Source organism: Cyprinus carpio, chromosome B18 (genome assembly GCF_018340385.1).
Source record: "Cyprinus carpio isolate SPL01 chromosome B18, ASM1834038v1, whole genome shotgun sequence".
NCBI lineage: Eukaryota > Metazoa > Chordata > Actinopteri > Cypriniformes > Cyprinidae > Cyprinus > Cyprinus carpio.
In genome coordinates, this window is record NC_056614.1 from 20,000,420 (window position 1) to 20,016,957 (window position 16,538).

Below are 16,538 nucleotides of genomic sequence, written 5' to 3' on the forward strand. Positions count from 1 at the left end.
AAACAGAAATGAAAATTGAAACAACAAAAAAAGCTGTATGTGCAAAAGAAATAGCAATGCTTGATTTGGCTTATCTGAAAACTGTCTTTCTTTATCTGCTTTTCAAAAACATTTTCAAGATCTATTTTTTTGCACAGGATTTCACTGGCCCTTTGCCATTTGACAATGGCAAAGAAAAAGCCCATGATAAATGGATAAAAAGAAGCAGAATCTGAGATGTATACATCTACATACAGCATCTCCTCTAAATAGACTCTGATATTGTTTTGCTGTGGAGGGCTATAAACTGATTCAAAAGCTACTGGGTGAATCCCATGACAGACACTGAAGTCCAAATGCAGGGGTGCTTCCTTTTTCTCAATGATCCCTCAGAATACTGATGCCACTGTATTCTCATAGTCACTGCAGCTGAATGGAATCAGGGAGCCAGCAAAAGCAAATCTTTCTTCTCTGAGCACAGAGCTTTTATCCGTCAGTAATATTCTTTCAGGCCTACTGTTTGATTCTTTCAGCTGCTAAGACGATTAGTATCTTAAGATGCTGCAACTCGAGCAGTGCAACTCTTCTGTCTCCTAACAGGCAGCATAATCCAGTCGTCATGGAGTGTCTTTGGACAAAGCTGTGCCAAGAGATACCTGCTTTGCATATGTGTGTGGTGCCAGGTGTATAGGAAACAAACAGAACAAACAGGTGTATAGGAAAGGTTTTGTATGTTGATTTCAAATACCTAGTTCTAAACTCTTTTATAATAATAATAATAATAATAATAATAATAATAATAATAATAATAATAATAAATATAGATATAAACAATAACTATAAATAATGATAATAATAACAACAAAAAATAGCTATACTGTAGACTTTAACAAAATTAAATTTACCAAAATGATATCAAATTAGAAATAATAATTATAATAATAAAATTGTAGACTTAATTATAATAATAACAATGTGGAATATTTCCTCTAAAGAAAATCACAGTAGAGTAATTTGTTTGAGTAAATTTTAATTTTGCATTAGGCAAGTTGTTACAATGAAAGCTGAAAAATAAATAAATAAATAAAATAAAATACAGCAGGTTTGGAACACAAACATCAAGCTGAGTAAACAACAGCAGAATGCCTATTTTGGCTAACTACTCTGAGACCAAACCAAGAGAACCTCACATAATTTTGTAATTTTCATGTATTTGAAAGATTTGTTGTGCTTATTGAGGTCAAGCACTGTTAGTCCATTCCTTGGACTCACAATGGGACCAAACACATTCTAAACTCCTCTTTCCACTGAGCAAAAATGCAACAGAATGAAACATTTGGTTGGTGATCTTTCAGAAAACACCAGCAGAAGAGATTTGATTCCCCTGATTTGATTAGAAACCCCACAAGAGAGCATGAAGAGAAGGCCTAATTAAAAGCTCATCTTGATTGAAAATGAAGGGGAAAATGTCATTTGTTAGGGGCCGCAGTGCAGTTTGGAGACAAGTGATCTGGGGACGGTGGGAAATGTGTGTGTGTGTGGGGGGGGGGGTAGTTTGCTAAACAACTGCCTAATGTAAATTGAAAAATTATAACAATTAGTGTGTGATGGCCACTTGAGTCAGGCCCAGATGCAAACACCACTAGCAAACTTCCTTTCTCGTTGCCCCTCTCATCTCAAATGAAGGACCGCCGATCAACGTAAACAAATTAAAACATTCTCAGGATGATGGCATTAGGCTCTGGACCAATATTAGAGGCACAGGGATACTGCGTAATGCTGAATTAGACCCATTTCCCCTGGCAACTCCATTGTTTCCGCTTTAATCCCACGGTATGCCTGGCCAACTAAATGACAGTGCGCTGCTGAAATGGAGTGATTTGAAATCCACATTAAAAATAATGAGGCAACTATTTTCACCGCCTGTTAGTTGAAAACAATCTATATCACCAAGAGCTTGCACAGTGAGCACCATGAAAGACAACAATAGCAGAAGGGAAATTTATTTAATGACCTCTTGTTGTCCTTTGCTCGGAAGCTTTCCGGCTTACATTGAGCACTGGAGCTTGTATTGATGTGCTTCTAAAGAGCACCTGCAATTTTGGGAGCCATAACCAACAACGTTCTTGTGTCATGCCATCTCTTGAGGTGAACACTTTGTGAAAGCATAATAAGAGTCTAATTTAGTGCATTTACAAATATCAAATGCACCCGAACCACAATGAGACAAATGAATAGAGTAAATGGATAAATTTTTGGAGAGGAAAAAACATTTGGCTAATAAACAATCTCTTCTTCAGTCAATGCTACCAGATTTGGGAGCAGATTTACTAAACAGGGCAAAAAGTGCAGTAACAGCGCAGATTGGCGTGGGAATTTCAGCAGGTGATTTACAGACAACGCACAAATTAAAGAACACAACATCTCATTTAGATAACGACCAATGCAATATACCAAGTGCAACACAAATTAGCGTAGTCGCAAATAAGCTGATGCTCATCAGGTGCAGGTGATCTATTTACGACACAGGCCCAAAATAGTTTAAGACATGCTTTTTTAACGTAAAATAATTGTGCGAATGCCAGTAATTCAGCGAGCGCAAATGTTAGTAAATGGCGTAGCATGATTCATTTTAATACTCTCCACCCATAAATGTTGCGTCTGACAGGGAAACTCTTACAAATGCATATTCAATGAGGTCAGGCGCAAAAATGACTGTCCACACGTCTTCTGTGCTTATTTTTCACTGTGTGTCTTTAGTAAATGCTGACAGTACTATTTTAATGCCAAAAGATGGTTTGCACTGGCGCAAGCTGTTAGTAAATCTAGCCCTTGTTGGACTAATCAGGAAAACAGAAAAATAAAACCATCTTTGGTAACATTAATTTAAAAGTTTATTTACTTGCCAAAATGATTTATTTTACATGATTATAATATGTGAAGTCTAGGCTTTCACAAGGCTTTTTAAACAAAGTTTTGTCAGGCCAAATTTAAATATTTGTCTTTTACAGTTACAGTTTCTGATTTCCTTAAATAAATCATTGTAATTCTACTACCTTTCTATCAAATTTGAACTTTAATTATGTGTCCTGTTTTTTACCTGAATTCAAATTCAATTTAAAATCCAGGAATTTAACAGTTTCACACCTCTGTCCATTATATAGTTCTGGCCCACAACTTTGATTTGTGCACATTCAATTCGGGAGACCAGACACACAAGCTAATGTAAAGAAGTTTTAACTTAATTTGCAAGTCAAAGTTCAAGTTCAGTGATCTCTAACCTGTAACATTTGACCATTAGAGGACCTGAACATCACAGACTGACCTCTTGACTAAATTCAAACAACACAGAAACCTAAAAACTGCATGGTTTGCAGTGTTAATGGGTCCAAAGGAATTTGTCAAAGGCCTAGTATGAAGGCAGCATTAATCAAAAGATTTATCATTGAGCATCACAAACACATGCAACACCTATTTTAAGATATTCATTTGTGATCATACAGACGTAAATATTTGTTGTAAAGGGCAGAGTAGTGGCCAATTTTCTATGAAACCTAAGATATGAGACTTTTTAACATTATATAAATACATGGGCCCCTGCAGCTCACAAACTATTTTTGAACAAATAAAAATGATTAAAACAATTTGTTATGTCAAAATATTTAACATCAATTATAAACATTATGGTGATAAAGATAAAGATAACGACAGAAATCCATTCATGATTCCTGTGGTCGTGACTGGAAATCATCAAGTACGCATGGTTAACTTTACCAACTCGCTGCACGTTCAACAAGTAAATTAAAAATGACAATCTCCACTCTGCTATTTTCCAAGATGATTATGTTTACAAAAGGGTGATGAGGATGGCGTATTGGAACGTAAGGCCGCATTATACGCACACTTTGCTTAACCGAGCATCACTTTAACGGGCCTCAGGTTGGCCGGAGCTCCAGCATGTGGAACATTCACCAGCTGCCACTGTGAAAAGCCATTTTAAATAATTCCTCAACACCATTATCATTCAAGCATAAAACATGGTCACTTGTTAGATACCATGGAATGAAAATTACACATTCACCTCCAGCCAGAGAAATTAGAGATAAGAGCCCCCGTTTTCATGTAAATTAAGTCAATATCTTTCTTAAACATTTAATGGTTTCCATCTCACGAGCTCCTCATCTTCATTCAATTGGTTTACTTTCTTCTGGGGTTTCTCTTTTGCAAATATTATGCAACCAAACTGTTTAGTGTGGATTACAGGGCATTTTAAGTTCCTGAATGTTAAAACACCAAAAGTTTGATTTGTTGTAAACAAGTAATTTTGCTTTTCCAGAGCAGTTATGAACCTTACAAATTCATAGGACAATATGTAATTTTTTTTATTCCCTTTGAGTGAAATATTTAAAATATGACAAAAACACTTGGCCCAGAGTCTTTTATTTTCAACATATCTCTATGACCATTTCCCGATCATCGTTTTTTTTTTTTTTTTTTTTGCCAAGAAACATTGTATACAGTGCTTCTGTAATACAACAGACCTTTGAAAATGTCAGCCATCCCATATTTATGTTATTTTTTGTCATCTTTCTCATAAAAATAAGGCAGAAATGTGAATGTGGTTAACAGATGTCACTAAAGTTACTAGACCATATATATCTGTCTTTCCCAGTCTAGACTTTGACACTGTAGGAGCTGCATTTTGCTTGTCACTTTCATCACATCATTCACACCTCGTCTTACCCAGTGAAACTCATTTGTACAGTTTCACTCATTATGCATGTGATGTTCTCTATTATAAAGGGAGTTTAATCTGGACTGAGGTTATCAGCATGATTCTGGGAGTATCATTTAACAGCTTTTCAGTGTGTGAGAGGTTAAGAATTTAACCTCAAAGATACTTTTAAATACCTCTTAATGAATCATCACTCTATGTTCCCAGAGATAATGACCTCGAAACACAAACTGTATCCACTTAAGACTGATAAAATTATTTCCATTAATACACAGTGACAGTGAAATAATTACAGTTGGAACAGTCTGTTTTCAAAGTTGGTATTAATGCATGACTTGACAAAGTTACTGCAGTTCTATCACAATTTGGAACACAAAATGTGATGTACTCATAAAAATTGAACTGCAAACAGAGATTTGACTGCTGACCTTTAAATGGATATTTAATATTCAAACAAGGGTGATGACATTAGTGCTTAGTAAACAGCACTTTTCATTGTCTTCTGTTAATTCTCACATATGAGTGTAAATTACTGTAATTCTGATGTGTTATGGTGGCTGGAATAAGTCATCTTTCATTCCCGAGTTCAACATTCAACACCAAATAATTTTAGCTGCACAAAGTGATTCTGATCAAAAAATAATGTTTAAATAAAAATCGATAGTAGCATTTTTTTTTAAAATAATCCATAAAGCTAATAAAGGTAATGGTATGTTTGCTTGTTTCTGCCACTGAATCAAAATTTAAAAAGGGTAATTGTGACTTTTATCTCACAAATGTTAATTTTTAAAATCATAGTTGAGCTGTAAAGTCAGAGCTGCAAGACAAACTTGCAATTTTGAGGTATAAAGTCAGATTTGTGGGATATAAACTCGTAATTGTGATATATAAACTTGCAATTATGACTTTATCGCAATTACGAGTTTATTTATGTCTTATGTCTTCTTTTCTTGTAATTGTGAGATATTAACTCACAATTGTGAGTTATAAAGTCCAATTCTGAAGGGGGAAAAAAGACTATTTTCTTACAAATGCAAGTTTACATTTCACAATTCTGACTTTATACCTTGAAATTTTGAGTTTACTCTTGTAAACATTTAATATATTTAAAATACATTTATTTCATACTAAGTATACTGTAGTTCAAATCTATTACCATATTTACTGACATATCGTGAGACTTACTAATACAGCAATTATAATTAAACTTTATTTGGAGTACTACTTGTGCACAGTGCATATTTCTTAATATTAAGCCTTAAAATGTCTTTTAATGAATGTTAATGTATTTGCAGTATACTTAGCATGAAATAAATCTATTTAAAATACATTTTAGTATATTTATTGTTCACTAGGGTATATCATGCAGTTCTGAGAAAAAAAAATGCAAGATGTAACCTTGCGATTGTGAGGAAAAAAGTCAAATTGCAAATTACATTTTTAATTTTTACTCAAGCTTCCATATAATGGTGACCGAAACGGTCAATTAATAAATAAATAAAACATTTCCCAGTTTACTGCTAACGGCCCACCTCAGCTCATTCTTATTCTACAGTACATAGACTAATATGAATGATATTTATGACAAATTAATTTCCTAAAAAAAGTCTATGAACTAGATTTTAAAATGTTCTAGAGCAAATATAAATGCCACCTGCCATTTCTAAAATTGCCACCACAATGCGGTTGGTGCATGTCTGTATTAACTGCAGCCAAATAATGAAATTGTTAATTTTGCAAAACAGCTACAATACTGCAAGCAAATCAACATCTACATGGGAGCGAGGACATTACTTATTCATTATTACTTTTAAACAGTATAAGTTACCTGGACATGTGATTAAGCGCTGATCAGCCCCCTGCCGTCAGTATGGAGCGCTTTAATCCTGTGCTGATGAGTATTGATGAGCAGATAGTCTAAGCTTGGGTGATGAAGTGTGTTGTTAAGTGTGTGTGCGCTGGTTACTGTGTCTGTGCGTGTTTAGACTTCCCATTCCTGATTCACTCATTACAGGCAGGTATTGATTACTGAGTAGGGCACCTTGGCAAGGTGATGACTGCATGTGCATGCACACATGCTTATCACAGTATAAAAACTTAATAATCACCATATTAATTTTATACTAAATGTCTATCCTGTCTCATATGCAAGTCAATAAATGCATGTGAGCATGCATGTAGTCTTTAGATGTAAAGCTTGTGTGTGTGTGTGTGTGTGTGTGTGTGTGTGTGTGTGTGTGTGTGTGAGCCTCTTTTGGATTGCTGGTAATTGCAATGGAGATGTGCTAGCCGTATTACTGTTGGCGGGATGATTGGCTGGCTCTTTCTCCATAGTGAGTCGATAATGAGATGGCCCAGGTGATGCAGCTGCCGTCAATAATTCATGAGTCAACATTGCTACACAGTACCGTTCCCCTATTCGGCAAAACATAGTGGGACAAAAAAAAACTAGGCAAAATAAATACACATTCCTCCTCTCTCCATTTTAGCAGGGCTTGTGGGAGAACAGAACGGCGCAAGTAGATGTCTGCTCTTATTTTAGCTGAAGGACGGACAAACGCAACAGTAATCTAGGGTGTCTGCGTCTTCGTCTGCGTCCTTTTCCAAGGCTGTGAATCAAACCCAGTGCTGAATTTTCACACCCTCAGTGGTGAGAATGAAATCCCTGCAGGCTATTACAATATGCTAACAAGAGGTGTGAAGCTCTGCTGCTGTCCATTTCAAATTTCAACAATCCCGAAAAGACTGTATGGACTATGCTATAGATGGTATAGCTGAATGTTCTTATGGAAGATGGGCAGATAATGTAATTGTACATGAGAAATTATACATGTTATCTTCACAAATTAAACTTCAGTGCTAATTTGGGCAATGCAAGTATGAACCTGGTCTACATTGTGGTTTTGTCAGATCGGTTTGTTACCCCGTCAGCGTCTGTTGGTGTTGGTCAGTGCTTGTTCTCACTGAATGAATCAGCATTTGTTAAGTCTTGGAGAAAGAGGTCATGGAACCTTCTAGAACTGAGGCTGCAGTGCATCAGTGCTCCACTCAGCGGCAGCTGAACTCAAGACAAAACACTCCTCAGGGCCAAAATCCTGAATGAATACACAACTGCATTCAGACAGAAGGTGATGTCTAGACAACAAACACGGGCCAAGACAGCTGGACCTCAGTGCTCCCCTGCACACACACACACACACACACACACACACACACACACACACACACACACACACACACACACACACACACACACACACACACACACACACACACACACACAGTTTCAGTGTGTTGATATATTGTGCTCTTATTTCCAGCAGGCACACTTGAGGCTCTCTCTCTGTCTTCAGTTTTACCCAATCAGGAGCTCTGAGGGACAATTAGGTCTCTGACAGCTTGGTTTCTCTTCTGGTGTAAGGTGGAATCTGGCCCCAGGGCTCTCACCTGCCACATCAATCTCACACACAAACACACAGACACACACACCCCTACCTAGTACATTTGAGCACAAAATCTTCCTCACACACTATATACGTCATCCTACATTGTGAAATAATTACTACATATACAGATGCACACATATACAAAATATGAAAATTTTTTATATATATATATAAATAGAAATCATTTTTTTTAAAGAATGTATAAATGCACTGATGGTTGAAAGTCTGAGTTTAGCAAGAATTTTAAAGGTTTTTTTTTTTTTTTTTTTTTTTTTTAAGAAGTCTCTTAAAACCTGTATGAAGCTCATCAAGGCTGCATACAGTAAATACAGAAACATTGTGAAATATTATTGCTATTTAATATAACTGCTTTCTACTTTAATATGATTTATTCCTGTAATGCAATGCTGAATTTTCATCACCAATTACTCTAGTCTTCAGTGTTCAGAATCCTTCAGAATACATGTACAAAAAACAAAGAATACAAATTCTTAAAAAAAATAAAATAAAGAAATACATGCACATGCCTATGTACCTTTTTTTTTTTTTTTTCATTTTTTTTTTTTTTGCCTCTGAATATTAATTGCATGATGGCATGGAATTAATATTCATGAGCCAGGTGTATAAGATTGAAAATAATCACACACACTCTTCTGACCTTTTCAGGCTTTTCCAATGCTCCTGCTTCCAAGTGCCATCGTGAAAAATACATCACAGATGACACAGCATGACACTTCGAGATATAACAGGATCAGAGGGAAGTGAATGGTGCGCAGGGAGAGCAGAAATGAAAGAAAGAGATGACTGAAAAACAAAACATCAACAGTAGTACATTCAGGATTTTTCATGCCCCAAAATAAACTGAATTTTATTTACTAGTTTCCAGCCAAGCAGGACAGATGCGAACACAGTGTGCGTCCGGCATCTGTGTCACTTCATCAAACAGTGACCCAGATACAAAAACATACAGTGGATGGAAAAAAGACAAAATGAAATATATAGACACGTTTATATTTGAAAAAAAAAATGAAAAATGTCACTGCATTAGATGCAAACTATCAAACCAAGTGTCATCTGCAAACGAATGATGCAAGACCTTTTCTCAGAACCAACTTCACTTTTCTGAGCCATTTGTGCAATGATTCTGAACCAATAAAATATTCTGTTTATAAAGTGTGCTTGTGCTATATTTCTTTAAAATAAATGCCACTTGGTTTGATATTTTGCTTTCTAATGCAATGACTTTCAGATAGTTTAATGCATTTAGTTATAATTTAGATAATAAAAAGTTATGGCTTAAGTGTCCAAATATTTTCTGAGAGCACTGAACATTTATATGGATTAAACTGTAAATGAACTAACTGCTGGACCAGCTTTGCATTTTACATTTAAATTGCTTCACAAGAATGGAGTTGTGTGGACTACTTGTGGATTATTGTGATGTTTTTTCAGCTGTTTGAACTCTTACTCTAATGGAACCCGTTCACTTTTCCCTTAATAGGGGTTTAAAATAACACTTGAGCCCATTGACTTTTACTGTAAGTTCTTCAAAACATCTCTTCGTTTTTAGGAAACTGCCCCTTTAAGGACAATGCAATTGGTCACTCCAATTTTAAATATCTTGTGGCCATTAGTTGTATCAATGTAGTAGGTCAGGAGGTGAATGAATGACACTCAGAGGGTTTTCTCTCTGCCATTTTAAAGCAAGAACACTCTCAGAGGATTTAGAAGTCATCGAAATTTGTGGAGACAAATCCCTCATGTCACTTTTGAGAGAGGCATAGGAGATGAAAGCTGCTTCTATCCGACAAATAAATGGAGAGCGTGATGGCCACCAACCTGCCTGACAGACACTCAGCATATCATGCATTTACTCACCAGTTTGAGACATATTTGACTGAAATTAATACAATACGATGTTAAAGCAGGTCAAATGTTCAGTTTCAGTAATAATCAGGAGTGTAATACAAACAAATAGATTGCATACAGGTGCCACCATATGAACAGGCTCTCCATAAAAACAATTTGAAATGGGTTAAATGGTTTAAAGAGGACAGTCAATATAGTTCATGGATATTTCTGGTCCATTTTTTTTTTGTGTGTGTGTGTGTGTGTGTGTGTGTTAGAGAAAGCATGCTACAGTAGCATATAGATGGCCTAAAAACTAACATTGACTAAAATACACACAACCTCATTCTTGATTTCATGGCATCTTTTCTCTTAAATCAAGCTAGAGGCTAATCTTGGAAATAGTAATCATAATGCTATTGACTTCATCGAGGCCATGAACACCTGTGCACATTTATCGACCCAAACACATGTTCCAATTACACGTCATTACCCAGACCCGAATGGCAAAGCATGATCATTTATTGATTTCTACTCATTCAGCAAGGTTTCACACGTTTGTGCTTTCACAAAGAGTAATTGTTATGACAAAAAGGCGGTGACTTAATATAACAAACTTCTGGCTCTAGTATTTATACAGAGTGATTAAGAATTGATGTGGGCCAAAAACAGAGTATGAATTCAAAATGAGACTCGAGTGAGGAGGTGGGGGGTGATTACATTGCTGGCTCGCCATTATTCTTTTATACTGTAGTCACAATGATAAAAAAAGTACTATCAAAGCTTGTTATTCAGACCTTAAACTGGGTAATTCACACAAGTATAACTGCAAAAGTTCCCTATTCTTTTCTCAAAGTTTAAGCATCACTTTTCAAACTGTGAGCAACTTGCAGGGTTTCACGTGTTCATTTTCAGATTATTTATACTGAAGGAGTCAATTTGTTAGACTGTACTCTGGCATCTCCAGGGAAATGTTAATGGTGGTTTATGAGCTAATTATTTCAGTTAATCAAATTGGCGAGAAATTATCAGATGCTATTTGTTCTAAACGATGATGACTCGAGCTGGCCAGAGTCGGTTTTTTTTCTGTCTTCAAAATTAATGCAAAAGCTAGTTAAAAGCCTGAGCTAGTTCATTAAACCACAATTAATATGCAAGTGTACCTTGACCTTCAAACCAAGACATTTCCATTTTTTAACAGCTACATTGGACAAGTAGGACAAGTATTTATTTTTAGACCTTTCTAACAACATTATTTAGGTGAGTTTAATAAAATATTGATGTATGAAAAGATGGTACAAAGCTACAAATGGATACCTGAGTTTATGCTATAAATATGAATTAAACAATTAGTACAATTTTATATTATACAACTGCACTTGTATATGAATTACCCAATATATTATTTATAGCTATATTTTACAATATCTAAATAAAAATAAAATATTTACAGCATAAAATCAGAAATCCAGTATCCATCTTTTTATATGTTCATAATAATAATAATAATAATAATAATAATAATAATAATAATGTCCAAGGTCTTTAAACCTTGTAAGGTTGTCGTGAACCCTTTAGTTTGCTATATCTTTAAAATACCAATATTCTTATGTGCATATGTTGGTTTATTTATTATATCAGCCACGTCCCCTATGGAATGTAAATATTTAATGACATTTCTCCATCACTGAATCTGTTTCTTCTTCCTTTGGTCTGCAGACAAGCTTAAAACAAACAAGCAAAGTTAAAGTGGTGGGAAGTACAGTAACAGCTTTATTAAATTAGTGCAAAAGACAGACAAAACTCATTCACCACGTCATCTTTTTCTTTGCATTTTCAGAACTTATGGGGTCTTCCACACAAAAATTTTTCTGTCTCTCTTTTTTTGTCTTCTTCTCACAAGCGCAAAAAAAGAACCACTGAATCAACAGCCTGGCCTCTTTGACTTTGACCCAAGGGGAGAGGGAGAAAAATAAAATAAACGCCATACCATCATAAACAAGAATCACAAGACAGATTCGCTCTCTGTCTGCAAATCGCTCTCCAGACTCAAGAACTGCAGTCTAAACAAAAGCTCGTACATGAAAAAAAAAGAGGAAAAAACATCAATGGCATTAGAAATAGTCCCTAAAATTTTGCAAAAACATACAGTTTTTTTTTTTTTTTTCTTGAGGGGTCATTAAAGAATAAGCGATCAAAGTACATAAGTTAATTAATATATTTGTACATTGGTAAAAAATAAAATATATAGTGTACATTTCCCCCACCATTTCACACATTACTATAAAGATATATTGTGTTCCACTCCATAACAACTAATGCAACTGAACCAAAAACAAAAATAAAAAGACGCAAGAGATGCTTTTTTTTTTTTTTGACTCTGAAGGCTACCACCCTGCCCTAAGAAAACACAACCACTGCAGACTAAAGAGGCCTTGTGTCCTTCCCTTACATTAGTAAACAAGATCAAATACAGTAGTCTTTAACCAGAGGAAACTAAAGTACATCGAAATGTCCAATCAATTTCCCCCCATCCAATATATCTTTGTCCAGTGAGAGAGAGTTCGAGCATCGAGGCGGTGCCATCCGTGATGTAGTCCAGATGTATGAGTAGACAGGAAGTGCAGGGGAAGGAGGGAGAGGACATAGGGAGAGTTCCTGGTGAAAAGGTGAAGGTGCACTGGTTGGCGATAGAGAGAGACGATGCCAAAAAAGAGGAGAGCAAAAATGAAGGGTGTAAAGTGTCTTTTGGGGGTGAGGTCTTCTCTCTCTGCCTGGTTTGCGTGTGGAGAAGAGAAGAAGGTTTTCTTCAGTGTTGCAAAGGGACTACAGAAAGAATCAGCGGAATTTACAAGCCTGAGAAAAAGAAAAGAGAAAAGAAAACCGTGATTAAACACCATTTCAAAATTAAACATCTGTGGTGGTAATAAACTCAGTTTTCCTTAGCAGGTTTGAAATTTTTAAAGCAACATGAGATATTCGCTGTAATGTTTATGCAATGACTGTATAAAAACATGAAAAGCCACAACACAGCATTGGATTAATACACTTAACCAATTAGGAACAAAATGCCACTTTCGTTGAAGTTCCAGGAACCCTTATAGCCTTTTATTTTTTTCTTTGCTTTCCTTGCTTACTGCACTCCATGCCACCATCATCGTAAAATATGATTAAAATGTAACTTTGAAAAATGCAAGGTGTAATTTCGCAAGACTTGAAATGAATTGGCCTGCGGATCTCAGAAATTCAACAGCGATCGAACCGTGCCAGATCCGATGCGAGGGAATATTAAATGCGGAGGGGGACGACGACTATTGATTTTTTTTCCCTTTGCTGCTTGTTGTTTCTTTCCACTAGATACATTTGTACAGCTTGGTCCTAAATGGCAGTGGAAGGAAAATAAGACTTGAACGGCACTTAAGAGCGCGGCTGAGGTTGCTCCGTTCCACAAATGCCATTTGCAAATTATAATGAGACTCCAGTTCCGTTTATTCAAGTGCCGAGGGCCCAAAACGCATCCAGGTAATGCTTTTTCCCTTAGGCGGACGAGTGTGAGTCTGAAACATCAAAATATACAACTGAATCAATTCACCTCGCTGCTTTCACATGCAATAAAGTCAAGTGAGGAGTGGATAAAAATCCTCACTACTCTCATCTCTGCATACACACATACTCTTCGCTCCATCTTCCTAAAGGGGAAAACACAAGTAAGTGTGCAGGGAACGTGCAATGCAGGCAGCAAGACGAAAGTGTGTTTGATCTAATTACCATCAGCCTGATTGGAGAAAAGTGGTTGTGGCAGCAGTCAGCTGCAGTTGAAACAAGGCACAATAACACGTGAAACCCTGCAGAGCTTTGGTCAGATAGAAATACACTCCTCTGTTTCTCCCCCCTTACACACTCCTCATCATTCACTCTCTCAATTTGTCTTTCCATCAGCCAAGGAGTAAAGTAGAGGTCTGCATTCCCGCAGCTCTCCTGTGGGAACCGCGGTACTCGGCCAGATTTTTTTTGCGCCGCGGGATTAAATTCCAGATCAAAACGCGGTAGCGGTCGGTAACTCTGGTGTAATTTGAACGGGAGCGGGCGGTATAACAATAACTGGCACTCTGACTGTTATTCACGCATGCTTTCTGCATCACGCATTTTATTTGCGGGGTCTGTGTGCAGCATGTGCATAACGATGCTCAGAGCTGGCTGTACCAGTGGTAAATATACGGCCCTCAGACAGAACAGGCATGTTGTCGATGAGTGACAGAGCAGAATAAGGATGGAGCAAAGTTTGGATGAGCTGTCCTTGAAGGACTTTCAACTTGGTTTTGTTTATATTTTGCTTAGCCTATAATTTTAAAATGACAGATGTCATTTATTTACAGTATTTTTCTCAGCGACACTTTTCCTACTGTGTTAACAGAAAAATGTCAAACGACTTTAGTATTTTGATAAGACGAATAAAAACGAATAGGCTATTTTTGTACAACCTACATTTTTATTTTATTTTTTTTTCTCTGCAACATTTTTTCCTATGGTATTATAAATTTAAAACGACTTGTATCCTGACAAGATGAATAAAAAGAAGAAATAAAATTTTTGTACAACATTTTTATTTTCTCTGAAACTTTTTTTCCTACTGTGTTGCATAAAATATTAAATTAATTTTGTGTCTTAAGATAATTCATATAAATTCAAGTCAAAGTCAATAAATCAATTTCTTGACAAGATGAATAAAATAATTATATTATTATTATTATTATTATTATTATTATTATTATTATTATTATTATTATTATTTACTCAACCTCATGTCAGTAGCTCCACAGATAAAACTAAGTCAAACAGGTTTGGGATGACATGAGGGTGAGTAAATAATAATAGATAAATAATAATAGTAATAAGGGAATAGTAACAATTATTTTTGAGAAATCTATCCCTTTAAAAATTAAGTATACTGACATTTTTACTCTAACTATTAATCTTTTAACTTTCAACTTTAAATCGAAAATAATTTTCATGTTCATGTCGAGTTACTCTAAAGTTCAATACTTAAGGTTAAGGGTTCTAAAAACCTCTACCCTTGAGTATTAGAAACAGAAATTGTAATTTAGCAAGTAGCATTAAATATTCCTTTCACGCTTAAAAATTCATTAACAGGAAGAGGTTATGCTTTATCTGCCAGGTGCACTGCGGATGGCATGTCAAAACAAGTGGCTTGAAAAGCTAGTAAACGGGTCGATGCTGTGGAAATTTCTCTTCCCCTCAAGACAGGGCACATCAGTACCCAGAGTGGATTAAAGAGTAAAAGCGCCCATCTTGGCAGAAAAGGGGATTTAAACTTCAGTGGGTCCAGACTCAGGCTTATTTCCCTGTTTGCGGATTAATTATATTTTTCCCCTGTTGGGCATCTTTCATCAGATTAAAGCACGGTTATAGAGGTCTGTTAAGTATATCACCACTCTTCATTTGACCAGAAAAATCACGTTAGGAACATACTCCAAATCACTGTGCCATATGTAATATTCAATTACAGCAATTATTAATTAAACTATGACTGACATTTTCAATTTCATTTCCATGTGCTTACAGGCTGGACTACATCACTGTTTTTATAAACCAAGAAGGCTTTAAACGTGAAAACAAAAAAAAGTTAGATGCTATTTACACTAAACAGTGGTAGTGCAAACTGAAAATAGTGAGAGATGCTGTTCACACAAAGTGTAATTATTAGTAATATGCTATTTGTACCAAAGTAAAATGGTGGGTGAATAATAATAATAATAATAATAAAAAAATAGTTTTCTACACATCCAAATTGCAACAAGGCAACAGTCTAAAAGAGAATCAGCAAACTCTAACAATCAAATACACTATTTTTTTTTTCTTTTCACACTACTGTTTAAAAGTTTGGGATTGGTAAGATTTTTAAGGTTTTTGAAAAAGCCTCTAATGTTCACCAAGGCTACTTTTATTTGATTAAAAATACAGTAAAACAGTAACATTGTGAAAAACATTATCACAATTTAAAATGACTGCTTTCTATTTAAATTTTTCCTGTGCTGGTAAAGATTTTCCTTCAGAAATCACTCTAATATGCTGATTTGCTCCTCACAAAATGTTTTATTATTAATGTTACAAACCATGATATGTTTTTCAAGGATTTTTTGATGAAGTTTCTGGGAAGTTCAAAAGAACAGAAAGTGTTTGAATGAGAAATCTTTTGTAACATTAGAAATGCATTTAATATCACTTTTGATCAACTTAATGTGTCCTTGCTAAACAAAAATGTTAATTTCATTAATAAAAATTGACAGAAAGAAAAATATTTTACTAACACCAAAGGAGAGATCCCTAAAGTATAGTTTGCAAGCAGTCCTACGGGGGGCAGTGTGGTCATCTTGGCATTGTTTGACGCTTCCTCTGTTCAACATGTGCTCTTAACAGTCTCCTCTATGATCTGATCTTAAGCTCAATTGTTACATCAAAGCATATATATTTATTATTTTTTTCATTGGAAAAGATGATTTGGTTTCCTC

General features: G+C 35.5%; 1 protein-coding gene across 7 annotated transcripts in view; it reads right to left on the reverse strand.

The window, feature by feature from the left end:
* Positions 1 to 11,752: 11,752 nt before the first annotated feature.
* Positions 11,753 to 16,538, reverse strand: part of LOC109108993 (cadherin-13-like) — a 355,177-nt gene continuing 350,391 nt past the window's right edge. For all 7 annotated transcript variants that reach the window (XM_042744284.1, XM_042744288.1, XM_042744283.1 and 4 more), the window contains one exon: positions 11,753 to 12,864. In XM_042744284.1, coding sequence (XP_042600218.1) covers positions 12,857 to 12,864 — 8 coding nt within the window. In that variant the 3' untranslated portion in view covers positions 11,753 to 12,856. The remainder of the gene's footprint in view (positions 12,865 to 16,538) is intronic.